The 13,959-nt window shown below is 45.8% G+C and overlaps 1 protein-coding gene across 1 annotated transcript in view; it reads right to left on the bottom strand.

Moving 5' to 3' along the window:
* Positions 1-13,064, bottom strand: part of CBX7 (chromobox 7) — a 55,487-nt gene extending 42,423 nt beyond the window's left edge. Inside the window, exons 1-2 of the mRNA XM_086963409.1 lie at positions 11,761-13,064; positions 8,228-8,271 (exon numbers count right to left, since the gene is read on the bottom strand). Coding sequence (XP_086819535.1) covers positions 8,228-8,271; positions 11,761-11,829 — 113 coding nt within the window. The 5' untranslated portion in view covers positions 11,830-13,064. The remainder of the gene's footprint in view (positions 1-8,227; positions 8,272-11,760) is intronic.
* Between the last annotated feature and the right edge of the window lie 895 nt (positions 13,065-13,959).

Genomic DNA, 13,959 nt, shown 5'->3' on the forward strand with positions numbered 1-13,959 from the left:
GGGCGCCCAATCCACCCTGTATTAATGGAAGTGTCAGTAAGTCCCATGAAACCCTGGCCTGTCCACACCAGGGATAACAATTGAGATCTTTAACGTGAGTAAAAGGTGTTTTGTGAGGGGTATCGGCATGTTGACAAACGGGTATAGGAATTTCGGCAAAATAACCATTTTTGTCAGCGCCACTTTCACCGCAATGGATAGGGGCAGTTTAGACCAAATTGCAACCTTACCTTCCAACCATGAATATGCCTTACCAAAGTTCAAGTTCCAGATCTCCTGCAGACTACGGCTCAGCCACACCCTCAAATATTTGACTGCCTCAGCCTCCCACCTCAGCGGAAACTCAGGCGTCACCACAGGGGTGCCATCAGTCAATGGAAAAATTACCGACTTTGCCCAGTTAATGGCGACGCCAGCCAGCCCTCCAAATCTGATAAACTCTCGAAGAATCGGAACCAAATTTTCTACGGGGTTTAAAATGTACAGGGTTACGTCATCCGCATAAAGCGAGATCAGTAAGCTATGTGTACTGAAACCTATCCCCCTTGCAGTATGATGTTGCCGGATTCTGGCAGCAAAGGGCTCCATAGCAATAGCAAAGAGATGGGGTGATAGTGAGCAACCCTGTTGTGTGCCCTGCGATATCTGGAATGGGTCAGATATTAAACCATTGACTCTGATCCGGGCTAGCAGCATTGTATACAGCAGCCGGATTTCGATTTATAAACGGAGGGCTCAAACCCATACTTGTCAATATTGTAAATAGATATGGCCACTCAAGCGTGTCAAACGCTTTAGTTGCGTCTAAAAAAAAAAACGGAAGCAGTATAAACACTCGGGTGGAGATAGTGCAGCACGGAGAACAATGTACGCAAGTTGTGCGAGGTCGACCGTCCAGGAATAAACCCCAACTAATCAGGGAGAGCAATCATCTGAAGTAGTGGCTGAAGTCCATTCGCCAGCAATTTAGCATACATCTTTACGTCTATATTGATCAAGGAAAGTGGCCTGTACGAGTCAACCTCAGTTTCTGCCTGGTCAGGCTTCAGCAGCGTCATAATCACTGCTTTCCTCATGGATTGTGGAAGAATCTCTGCCTCCAGTGCCTCTTCATATACGGCTAGCAATCTGGGGGCCAGTTCTTCTGCGAACGTTTTGTAAAAGGCGGTTGTCAGACTATCGGTTCCCAGGGCTTTATTTAGTGGCAAACTTTTTATGACCTGTGTTACATCCTCCACTGTAATGGGGAGGTCCATGTAGACTCAGTATGTATTGTTAAACCACACCAAGGTAATAGAGTCTAAAAACTCCTGCATGCCCTCTGGATTTGAAGTCTGGGTGGCTGTGTATAGGGAAGAATAGAACGTGTAGAACTAGTTGAGAACCTCTGACTGGCCCCTAATGGGGTCTCCATTAGCACTATTTATCACGTGCGCATAGGTAGTGGATCTGGATTGATGGATCATAAGCGCCAGCTTGCAGCCTGGCCTGTAACCTTCGCCATATTGCCTAGCCTCTGCATATTTGCCCAAAAATTTGACCTCCCTTTGCGACTCCTCTGCAAACTCCAACAGTTTCGCCTTCAGAAGCGCAGCCGTAGCGGGGTCTGTCCTAGGGTAAAATTGCCCTTCAAGTTCCCTATCTGTCCCTCTAGGTCAGCTATAGTGCCCCTGTTAGCTTTAAGCATACCAGCCTGCGGTGCTATTCATTGTCCTCTCATCACAACCTTAAATGCCTCCCAAAGCGAGGCTTCGGTTTTCACCGATCCAGAACTAAGAGCAAAATATTCTATCAGATCGGATCTCCTCTTTGAAGGCCTCATCCAGTAGTGCATATGGGGGTAGTCGCCAAGTGAAAGCACGCGGGGGTATGCCTGGCAATGTCAATTTAAGCAAACAGGGGGCATGGTCCCATAGCTAGCGCGCCAGATGGGTTACTTTAAGTGTCCAGGTGACATCCCACGACACCAACCAAAAATCTAAAACAGGACGGCCGCATGCTGGCTAGAGAGATACATGTCCCCTCCCTGAGCCCAGGGTGGCGGACCCTCCAGACATCTAATCGATCGCCGTCAGACATGATATCTTGTAAGGCCATACTAGCCCGAGGATGTAGGGGACGAGCCGAGCTATGTCTGTCTGAATCATCATTCAATATGGATGGCATTATAGTCGCCTCGAAAGAATGTGGATGCTACCAGAACGGTAGCAGCACTGCACTGTTCACACAGTGTGAACAGTGCGCAGTGCTGCTACCGTTCTGGTAGCATCCACATTCTTTTGTTTATTGACTCTTGTAAGATAGCGAGGGTCTCACTACAGCACCATTGTATTGAAGTTGTTTCATTTTTTGCAAATAATTGATTACCCCTGTTTACAAGGAGTGCGCTTCCAACCCTATTACATTTCATTATAGTCGCCTCCCCATATTATGTGGCAGCCGTGTGCTCTGATCCGTGTTCAAATGTCACGAAAAAAATCGGGGGAGTCGACATTCAGGCCTTACACAGCTGCTAGTATTATAGTTCTACCGCCCAGCTGCCCACTCAGAATCACACATCTTCCCTCAGGATCAATATATGTAGTGTCTTTCCGCCAATCAACCCCCTTTCGAATAAGTATTGCCAATCCCAGTGCGTAGTTGGAATAAATAGCTGAATGTGTTTCTCCCCATCTTTTGTGGCCTTCCTCCTATCGCTCAACCCCCTACGTAAGAACATTCGATGCGTTAGCGTGTGTTCCCACAAGAGACGCTCACCACCAACTCTTATGCCCGACCCCCGCATCTGATTGACATTCCAGTGTGTAACTCCAAAGCAACCGACATTGGCATACTGGCATAAAACAAAACAAACAAACCCTGCCTCCACCCACTCCAACCACCCAATCAGGTTGTAGCATACCCTTCCCAGTTCCAACTTTGAAAACTTGCAAACAGAATATAGGGAGACTTCCCATGGGGGTGAGGTAAAGCCGGCGGACTCCCCTGTCTTCACAGGGTGGCCGGGAGTAATGCGGTTAGGCAGTACACGGTATTGTGTGAAAATGAAGGATCATTTATATTTAGCGCCACATGGCTTCTGGGGGATCAGCACCTCACAATATGTAGCCGCTTGATTACAATGAACCACATGAGACCAATCTTCTTTGACAGAAAATGAAAACCAACAAAGCACATTTTAAAATACTACAATTAGGCTAGGCAGCAGACTGGCAACATATCAATCATTGTCACTTAGTGGGCCCTCAGAGCGACCTTATGCCGGTTTTGGCATTTTTAGATTTTTTACCGTTTACATGTTTTTGCGAATTTTACACAGACTTAGTGTCCTTGAAGTAGTGGGCAGTACCATTGTGCGAGACCTTTAGTTTAGCCGGGTAGAGCAGGGAGTAAGGGATCTGCGCCTGCAGGAGAATAGGCTCAGCTGGGAGAAATTCTCTGCGTGCTGCCTGCAATGCCGGAGTAAAATCCGGGTAGAAGGATATGTTATTTCCTTTGTGATATATATGTCCTTTTTCCCTTGCCAAACGCAGGATAAGGTCTCTGTCCTGGTAGTTTAGAAGTTTGGCCAGTATTGGTCCTGGCGTTCCTCGGGCCCTGAGATCTATGAGCCCTTTCAACCACGAATACTGGGGACAGGTGCGGGTCAAACAGTTCATGTAGGAGATCCGACACGAATACTTCCATTTTTTAAATAACAGTGGTCTCTGGAATACCAGTAATTCAGAGGTTGTTCCTTCTGGACCGCGCCTCCAAATCATCATTCTTGGCCCTTATGACGCTTAATAATTTATCCATGTGCAGTTTCAGTTTGAAACTCATGGAATTCAGTGTGTCTGTTCTCCAAGTTTCCAGCCTAGTTTTGTGCGTGGTCACCTGATTTCTCAGAGTCCAGCTGCGTGGCCAAATTATCCAGCTTTGTGTCTATGTTGCGCAAACTGGAGTGTATTTCTAGCATGACACATGATCCCCCCCCAATCTTCCGACTGTGAGCCTTGGGTGAGGTCGCCCTGCGCGTCAGGGTCATGGTCAGTGTGCCTGGTAGAGCGCTTGTTTTCAAAGTTTATCTTGGGTTGCTTAGCGTCGGGCTTGCCCATGTCGCCAGCAGCCAGCAATGCGCACAGTACCCGCATCACAACACTGCAGCACTACTCACCACTCTCTTGGTTGCATGTCAGCTGTGCACCCACAATTTCAAAGGATAGGGCACTACTCCTGTAGTTTTTCAGTCCACTGTACCTGGCCACCTATCACTGAACAATGCACATCAGATCGAACTGCGAGAACATTCATGTGCTCCACTGCAGGCAGAGGCAGCGCTATATATCCAGTTTTATGGGCACTTAGCATGCGAGCAGGGGAGACAGGGCTCCCGTCTGATGTCTACTTTCATCTGTCCGGCCAGCACAACCGCAGGTAACAGGAGTTCACAATTATGGCCCAGACTCGTCCCTCTCCCCGCACCGTAACCAGACAGAGCTCTATATCAAGTGTTCCCGCCCTCAGATCTGGATCAGTTTTCTCAGTCACAGCTTTAGTATAAGGAGATCTCCTGGCCAATACAGTCCATGCATGCATTGTAATCACAGTCTTTAAGGCACAGGGATTAATAGCATAAGTGACCCCCAATATAGTTTCATCTGACCTGTGTGTTCACGTTGTAAGGGGTCCGTGTGTGACGCCAGCCACCACAGAGCCACTATATATCAGGCTCAGGCTTCAATTCACCAAACTGGCGGCCGCCGCTTCTCAGCGCAATCCTCTTCGGATCCACTCTGACCAGCCGGTGTCTCCGGGCATGTCACACCCGCCTGAGAAAGACGCAGAGCCCGCGACTCTGCTCCTCACCGTCTCACAGCCCTCCTCCGGTGCAGCCGATTCTCACGGTCCCAGGGCAGTGCGCCGCACACTCCCTTCACCTCAAAGGCTCAGCCGCAGGTGGTCCGCTGCCCCCCTCACCCGGCCAGCTTCCACTGCCAATGGAGCGGCGCGCTCCATTCACTGGCGCAGCTCGTCCCGGGGTCGCGATTTCCCGGCACCCGGGGAGGGCAGTCAATTCAGATCGCTGTACGGCTTTACGATCCTCGCTGCCTCCTCAGGGCACCACCTTGCAGGGATCAGGAGAGTGACTATAAGATGGCACCAGCCGCTCTCCGCACCTCGCTTCTTTATTGCATCTCCGTTATCCGCTGGCTTCCGGTGGCACCTCAGATCTGCTTGCTAACTTGGGGATCAGATGAAATTTAACAATCTAGGCAATTAATTCTTAGTGCTCATAGATAAAGTGACGAAAGAGAGAATTTCTATAAAACAAATTCAGTAACTCTGATTTTATTGACATAAAAAATAAGACAATAAGAAAAAGTTGATTCTCAAGTACAATTAATCAACTACCTTCAATAGTGATCAGATTAGCATTACACAATATCACAATCAAAATACAATTAAAAGTCAGATTTAAAAATAGGGGGAAGGAAAATAAAGTGGCATAAAGTATTTCTCGACGCGCGTTTCGGCGACCAGCGCCTTCTTCTGGAGTAGCCACGTAATATCTATAAAAAATTAATAACATAAGAAAAATGATATTTTAACAGATTATTGATTGCAATGTTAACATATTTTATGCTAAACAGTTACAAAGTATGACGTCACTAATTGTGAATCACAATATTTCTAACGCCTCTCTTTATGTCATATAGAAGACATGTAGCATATGATTATTGCAAACAAATTCTAGCAAACACTCGACATATTTATGAGCAATGAAAAAAATACTTTATGCCACTTTATTTTCCTTCCCTCTATTTTTAAATCTGACTTTTAATTGTATTTTGATTGAGATATTGTGTAATGCTAATCTGATCACTATTGAAGGTAGTTAATTAATTGTACTTGAGAATCAATTTTTTATTATTGTCTTTTATTTTTTATGTCAATAAAATCAGAGTTACTAAATTTATGTTTTATAGAAATTCTCTCTTTTGTCACTGTATCTATGAGCACTAAGAATTAATTGCCTAGGTTGTTATATGTCATGTGTTGCTTTATCCCTGACCTAGGAATTACCGTATCCATATTCTCAGGGGGTCCTTGATACCTATAAACAACTTGGGGATCAGCACATAAGCAGCTTCCTCCTCTGGCCTCCAGTACTGCCGTCCGCCAACTTGAGCACTTCTGGTAAGGTAGGCCCACACAGCTGCAGGCTCGATTTTCGAGATAGCCTGGCCCTCGCTCCAGCCACCGTGCAGCCCACCCTCTCGTATCCACAGCGTTCCACTTGCGGTCTTCGTGAAATTGGTGCCTCTGCAGGCACCAGTGTTCCCCCAGCACAGTGAGGCTTGTTGGCCCCTCTATAGCCTCACCGTGTTCAGGATTACGTTCAGGATTTCTTTCCGGCAGGCGGAGCTCGCTTAAGAAGCGGCCATTTCGCAGCTCGGCCAGCCACGCCCCCTATTCCTTTCAAAATTGGTTTCAGACTTTCTTGTTAATCATTTCTTTGCCGAATTCCCCCCCCACCCAGAATTACTGCTCTCCAGTAGATGTTGCTACATGGCAGCTGTTAGAAAAGTCCTTCAATTTTATTATGGCGACATCAGAATAGGGTCTCTACTTATTAAGAGCCCACGCTCCCTTGGGCATTGTGTCTTGCATGATGCTGCGCTATCAGCAAACAAAGCTTTACAGGCAAGCGAATGGCTTATTTAACCGAAGGAAGGAAAAGCGGCTCCAAATGCTTTTTTCCCACCAATTTGCGGCCATTTGTAAAATAGCTTCATGCAGACCTTTCTGCACTTGGACAATATCCTACTGCCTTGACTCTGCCTGAGCAAATATTGTGGTAGGTGAAGCAGCATTAAAAAATATATTTGGTTACGTATTGCCTGGTGTTACATGTGCAGTCGCCTCCCTACACCCCCAACTCCGACCTGTTCACGCGAGTTATGGAGATTTTCTTGCTATTCTAGAGCTTAGGACTATTAAGTCTGCAATGCTGAAGGAAAATCTATATGTTTGGAATCCTAGTTTTGTCTCTTAGAAATCTTCATCTAGTCACAAACCCACTCAGCTCCCTGGCATAGACTTCAGAATGGTTAAAAGTTGTGAGGTGGGATTCCACAAAGCCATCACAAATGACTGAGGCTCTGAAGCAACTCACAATACAAAACATATGGAGATATGGAAGCTTAAATCCCTCTAAACGACTGTTAGTTTTTCGCCCATCCATAGCAGTATTTCCCACTATTTCCTACAGGTATTCTTTAACACTTATGCAGAAAAGATAAGGCGCGCTGTTTAAAATTAAATCATATCATTTTAAGAGAGAATTAAAAACAATCTGAAAAATGTGCCTTAGATAGGCTACAACTGCTTACATATACACCCAAAGCATGTATAGGATTTATATAAATTGAAAAAGGGTTCTGGGAGCAAGCACATCGGTGAGACTGTTTTAACTTTTATGACTTAAATGAAAATATCAACTTGCAGAACTAGGATTATAAGTATGTGTTTCCTTTTTCAAGAACCCTGCCAAAATGCACCACTGTGGGTAGAAAGCGAAAGCCTCTGCTGGCGCTCCTGTGAGATGAGAAGCTCAGATGCAGAAGAATAAAAGATCAAAGCAGGTGGCTCCGTACTGTCTCGTAATATTCTTAAGGAATCATGTAGCAAAAGAATTAGTTGTGAATCAGATTCCTTTGGGGAAAATATCTTGCCAAGAACTTAAAGGCGAACATACACGTAATTTTTGGTGATGGAACATTGAGACAAGGAAGTAAAAATCTGGAACCCAGACTCAGCTGAAAATTTTGATTACATGAATGCCTCGCACTGATATTTTAAAGGAGAAACTGAGTTCTCTTTCAGATAACAAAAATTCAGTTAACTCATCTTGAGTTTCTTGTTAAAATTAAGGCTTTTACTTAATTATTTTTCTGATTTTAATTTACTTGTCCACGATATTCTGTTTCGTTAGCACATTTCAGTTCAAGACTTATTTGTGCATGCCATAGATAAGAGATTTGCTTTGCGTCTGTAGACAAAACAGGGGCACCTTTTCTGGGTTATTTAGCCCCGGTTAGTGATGGACTTGTTCTTTTTTGGGCTGTGAATAAACATGACAATTTTGTTCCAATATAAGATGAAATGTTGTTCTAATAATAAAGTACTCTTATTAGCACAATTAAAGCATGTAAAAAGGTGATAGAAAATGAATAAAGCTTACTTCGGTGGCCATCCTTTCCATTTCACCAAATATTCCACTTTTCCCTGGAGAAAGAGAAATAAAGTATAAAAAGGAGGTTAATCAAGGCAAGTGTCAGTACATGCTATAAAGAGACACAAAGGTATACTGCTGGTATCAAGTGGGCTGGGTTCTCCTGAACGAGAACGAAACCTAAATGGGCTGCTTTGGACCGTTCCTCGTTTGGCCCACTCCATCAGACTGCCCCACCCAGTATTTCTCAGATCGAGCGGTGTGTGAGGCTACCTTTCTTCCTCAATGTATGCATTTATTGGGCCCATCCGCGGATGATAGGGGCAAGAACTAGGGTACACTTGTCATGGGTGTTCAAACTAGTGCATTAATGGAGGGACTGTAGCCCTCTCCTACATTTCTTTAACCAAGTCCAATCCGGCGAGGCAATCGGCTCCAGTCCAATGGCTTGGGATACAACTCTTATACATTTCATCAAATCATCCCACAAAAGCAAGATCGACTAGTCAAGCACTCGTAGCAGGAATACTCTCCTCTTGCACACTTCTTTTCCATCATGACAACCCTCAAATTGTGGGAGAAAGCCAGTGGTTTTGCAAATGCAATCAGGAGCAAAGTTGCCTTTAGGTCTTTTCTGGACAAACGATACAATGCAATGATTTATCTTCTTGGATTCGACTGCGAGAAATGAGGATGAAAACCGCAGATGATGTGAGATGACAAACCTGTAGGCCTACTTTAACTCCAACCACGAAACCAGTGAATGGTTGTCTGATTATTTCAAAGCAAATATGTTTAATGAAGAACGCGATAAGGAAGTAGTTCTTGTACTTCTACTTCTTATGTTTGGAATTAAATTCAAACAATTAAACATTTGCGAGTTTTTATCCCCTGTAGATGGCAGTCTTGCATTACTTACGGAGCGGTGTTTTCTTTTCTTATGCCTTCAAAGTTTCCCCTAAGCTTATTTGTTATTTCTACTTTTTCCTTTAAGAAGAGTACTGTAGTTTCCTTCGTGTTTTTAAACATCCCTCATGTTTTAAATAGATTCATAAAATATTAATAATATTTTTTACGGAGATGAGCAACTGCCCCTCCATTTAGTTTTAAAATTCTTCATATATAACTAATTCGCAATCCCTGCTGTACACGAACTTCAGTAGTGGCCCACAGAAGTTCACCAACCCTCTCACCTCACAGCCTTTGTATACCGCGGGGTTGGACTCAGGGCAAACCGTGCGGATAGGCCACCGTTCAGCCCACTTAAGGTTTGTGCTCCAGAAGTTGGGCCGAGGGCCAGGTTCTGCGCCCAACTCTACCATTTGTCAACCCCGCTGTGCACAGCCTGCCATACATAGTAAGAGTTATAGCCTATAATGCACAGCATTTGATCGAGCCCGGAAAAGGGCTTGATCTTTGCTTGTGGTCAGAGACTCGTTAAGCGTTTTTTCCCTTTTCTTAGTAAACAGCATTAAACGCTGGAGTCAGAAGTGATTTGAGAGCTAATCACAAAATAGTGGCTGATTCGGGCATCTAAAATGCCACTCACGACTCGTGAATCTTAAGTGACTAGCGACACTAGCTAATCTTGGTAGTTGTCCTAGTGCGGGACCGACCCTCAGTTTCCACACCTTTCAGTAACCCTTAACGCTCCCATAGGGTCAAGCACCTGCGAGGGCCGCACTTGGTGGATGTGCAAACATTTTTACAGCAGGACATCCGAGTCACTTTGGAGTTGACTCGAGTTTCAAGATAGCTGGAAAAAAACTCAGCCCTTATTAAGCTCATCACATTTCTTAAATTAAACAACCCGACTGACAGGAACGGCTTTCAGGTTATTAAGGCAGGTATGTACAAACGTATAAACCCTTTAAAGCATGCCAAATCATTTTAATACAAATATCAAAAAATATTCTGAACACCAAAGCACGCGTTTTCGTAAAGTTAGACTTTCGTGCCAACTGGTGTAATTTTCCATTCAGCAGTTTGGCCTATAGGTACAAGCAAAGTCTCCTGTGGGAGCCAACTTGGTTAATGACCTCCCCCCCCCCCCCTTTAAAAAAAACAAAAAAAAAACATCCCGACCTTTAACTTTATTTACCTGCACTTCTCCACACGAAAATTGGCATGTCGGAACTTGGGTAATTAAACTCGTGATATGCCAAGTGTTGTGCAAATCCATCCACTGGATCCAAATTCATGGGGGAGCCACAAAAAAAATCAATAGAAAATGCAGCTGCACCATAACTACACGGTAGCAAGCGCCACTGTGTAATGTAATATTTACATACTCACAAGATATATTTACATACATTATCTTACTCTTCATCTTTAAACTTTCCTCTCTTCCCAACAAATCTTTGTTTGCGATGTCTAACATTCTGCATTTTGTGGCCCGATATTTCTGCATTACAATATTTTGTTACACTTAAATAATTATTACATCACCTAGAGAGGTGCTATTTCAGCACAGCCACCAAGTAATCCCAGTAGGACTATTACTTCTCAGTAGCAAATCATTCTAGGAAGTGTGACCTCATATAACCTGACATTACCCTTCTAGGATTTCTTCGAGGACAGAGTGCCGTCTTCCATCCTGTTACTCAGGCCACTCCTTCGGTACATTACGAACCCTTCTGACACCTAGTGAAGATCTTGGCCAAGCCAACTGAAGCCATACACAGCTTGAAGCAATAACAGTGAAACCCCCAAGTTATGCACACAAGAACACACCCATCAATAAACCAAATCCGGATATCTTTTATCAACATTGCTACATGGATTGTGAACTCTGATACATGCCAGAACCTTGTAACTTGTGACAAATACAGATGGGTACGCGGACTGGATCACACGAGTCAAACAAATGACAGACAGTTCCCCAGGAGAATGCTCTTTAAAATAAAATGTTTAGGACTTTTCCAAAATCTCCCTGGGAGAGCAGGACTTGTTCTAAAGAGGTCTGGGATAAGCAAGGTGAAGGGTCATACTGGGACAAGACTTATTGGGTGGTTGTTCCACCTGGCTTTAATGCACCACTCCAGAGTGTGGAAAATATCTGGGGAGACAGGATCACGTGCGAGCGATCTAATTAGTGGAGCTCGTGAAGGACGAGTTATGTATAGATTGTATAATAAGCATGCTCCAATGGGACAAAGAAGAGGAGGTAGCTTGGCGAATCCTTTGAAGGTTGCCACGCAATGACTAGAATACAGCAAAGGAAGGGAGCACATTCCTGTATTTGAGGAGGCATGAAGAACAAGGTTGTGGGGGCTAGAGCTGGCAATGTATATTAGGTGTGGCTATGTTCTACAGGTGTACAATAGGAGTGTGAAGGGGCGGTCACTTTAAGGGGATTTTCAGGCAATAGCAACAGGCTGCTAACACCTGGGGAGATGCAGGCCCTTGTAAATATTGGAGTATGCACAAGGAGGGAATTAGATGACATATCTACGTGGACTTCAGATACCAAGTGAGGGGAATTGTGGAGTTTCTGAAACAGGCTGGGGGTCCTGGATGCTTAAGCGCCGCTTTCTCCTCACCTTCCTGATGCGCTTCTTGCGGATGTTTTCCACAGCGAAGACCTGCTCTCCGATGGCTGACAGCTCCATGCACCAGTCGGGGCTAGAGGCCCGGGGCGGTGTAAGAGGCTCGACACGGGGCCCCACGAAAGCAGCAAGGGCCCGGAAGGGCGGGAAGAGACTCAACGGTTCAATCGTGCAGGGTGGCTGCCGCGAGCAGGAGAGAAGGGTAGGTTCGGACAGCGGCAGCACAGGGCAGAGCCCCGCTAGGGCAAGGGCCGCAATCTTCAGCTCTTGGTGGGCGCCCTCTTGCACTACAGCGACGGCCTGCAGCCGTCTATTCGCTAAGAAGCACCCGCGCAATGCTCTAGCAAAGCCCTAAACCTGCAATGCCCAGTGTGCCTTTATTCAATAGCCACCATAACAAACTGAAGCGCCAAGGGAATCCACTATGAGCAACCCCAGTGTGTGCGCCCTAACAACGCTAGCTACCCTCCTTTGCAGTAGGATTGTGCTGTCCACCCTGACACGTTAGCACCCCTTTCTCACTGTATCTTTCTACCGTACTTTCTAAGAGGTTGTACTTTGACCACGCCCTTTGCCATGCAGTGCGTGTAGCGCATCCCAAACCTCTCCTGACACTGCACCAAACTATCCTTGCAGTGCCTTTCCACCGTTGTATGTGCTACCTAGCAGTGAGCCTCCCCCACTGCTCTCAATGAAGCTGTGAGCCTCCCCCACTGCTCTCAATGAAGCTCACTAAAGCACGTGTTTGGCGCACCCGTATCAGGGCCTTCAGACACACCCCCTTTAGCAGCGTGCAAACACAACCTTGTAAATGCACAGCGAACAACCCCTCGGTGGAATGCAAGTAACCAAATACAACTCTCACAGGGAAATGGTCCCTTGTTGCAATTCCTGCAACGTATAACCACCCAGTGCAGTGAGACACGCCCACCCACAGTGCAGTGCTCGCAAGGAACCTCAGTGCACGGCGCCCCCCTCCCTCGGCAGCGCCCAATGTCCCCTCCAGTGTTTGCAATGACAGTTAACAGTGACGTGCAGGGATGTCGCAGAAGATGCGCTCGTGACGCACTAAGGAGTAAATAACGCCGCCGCCTGCGCAGCTGCTGCAGCCCGACGCTTGCAACGGGGTCGCTGCAATAGCGAGCGGGCCGCGGGCTAGGAACGCAGCCCTGGGCTAGGATAGCAGCTCTTCGGTGAGTGACGCAGTCCCGCTGCCGCCCCTGCACAGCTCTCTCTCTGCCTTGCTCTTCCCGCTTCTGGAAAACAAGCTGCGCAACGTTTTCGCACCACGCCTGCGCATTGCTGACTCACCGCCCTCACGCAAACTTGTAAACACCCACGTGTCTGCGTCAAAACAGTGGCCATCTTGGAACGGCATTAACTGGGCAGTACAGGACTACTCTATTCGCCGTTTTCAACTTATTATAGGAGGGACTTCCGAGAGGTCAAGTAGAGTAGGCTGTACTCCTTTCACAGTATGTAGGTCTTGCGATCTTTTCGGAATGATGATATACATGAAATCTTTTAAGGGCGCTGCGGCACGTTGTGGTGCATCCATAGTATGAACTCAATAAATGTCCATTTTGGAATGGGAAAGAGAGCACCTCCAATCAGTAGCTAGTGACTTCCAGAGGACGCTAATCTTAGGTCCAAGCATTTCAAAATGTGGCAGAAAGTTTCGAACAAACTCTTGGAGTGGTATTCTGTAGCCAAGTATGTGACACTTTGAGTAACACTTATCTTTTACTGTCTGAGATACAATTAATGACTTGTACAGTCAAATAGTTTTTGCAGTTGCAGGTTGTGATGTCGTAGCTCTGTAAGTAGGCAGGTTATTATTCCCTGCTCCGCCAGGTCGGATTCTTTTCTGTTTCTCGCTGTTAACGCACAGAAAGACATCTGCAGAGGGATTGCATTAGCCAATTGAGTTTCACAATTAAAATGAGTCTGTTATTTTAAATGTAGTTACCGTAAGGTGAAAAGCCAACAAAAATACAGACAGAATTATTTCGTCTTTTTAAATTCACGCTTTTCCCCACACATCCCCATGCGCTAACACTGCCTCATTGCAATGAGTAGTGTCCTGCTGTTGAACGTATCTGTGCATCTCAGAAGAGCCTGCTAAGGAAGGCTATGACTCAGCCAGCAGAGAATATCTTGGATCTGTGTTGTGATTGCATCTCACTGTTGTCC

This window comes from Lissotriton vulgaris, chromosome 1_1 (assembly GCF_964263255.1).
Source record: "Lissotriton vulgaris chromosome 1_1, aLisVul1.2, whole genome shotgun sequence".
Taxonomy (NCBI): domain Eukaryota; kingdom Metazoa; phylum Chordata; class Amphibia; order Caudata; family Salamandridae; genus Lissotriton; species Lissotriton vulgaris.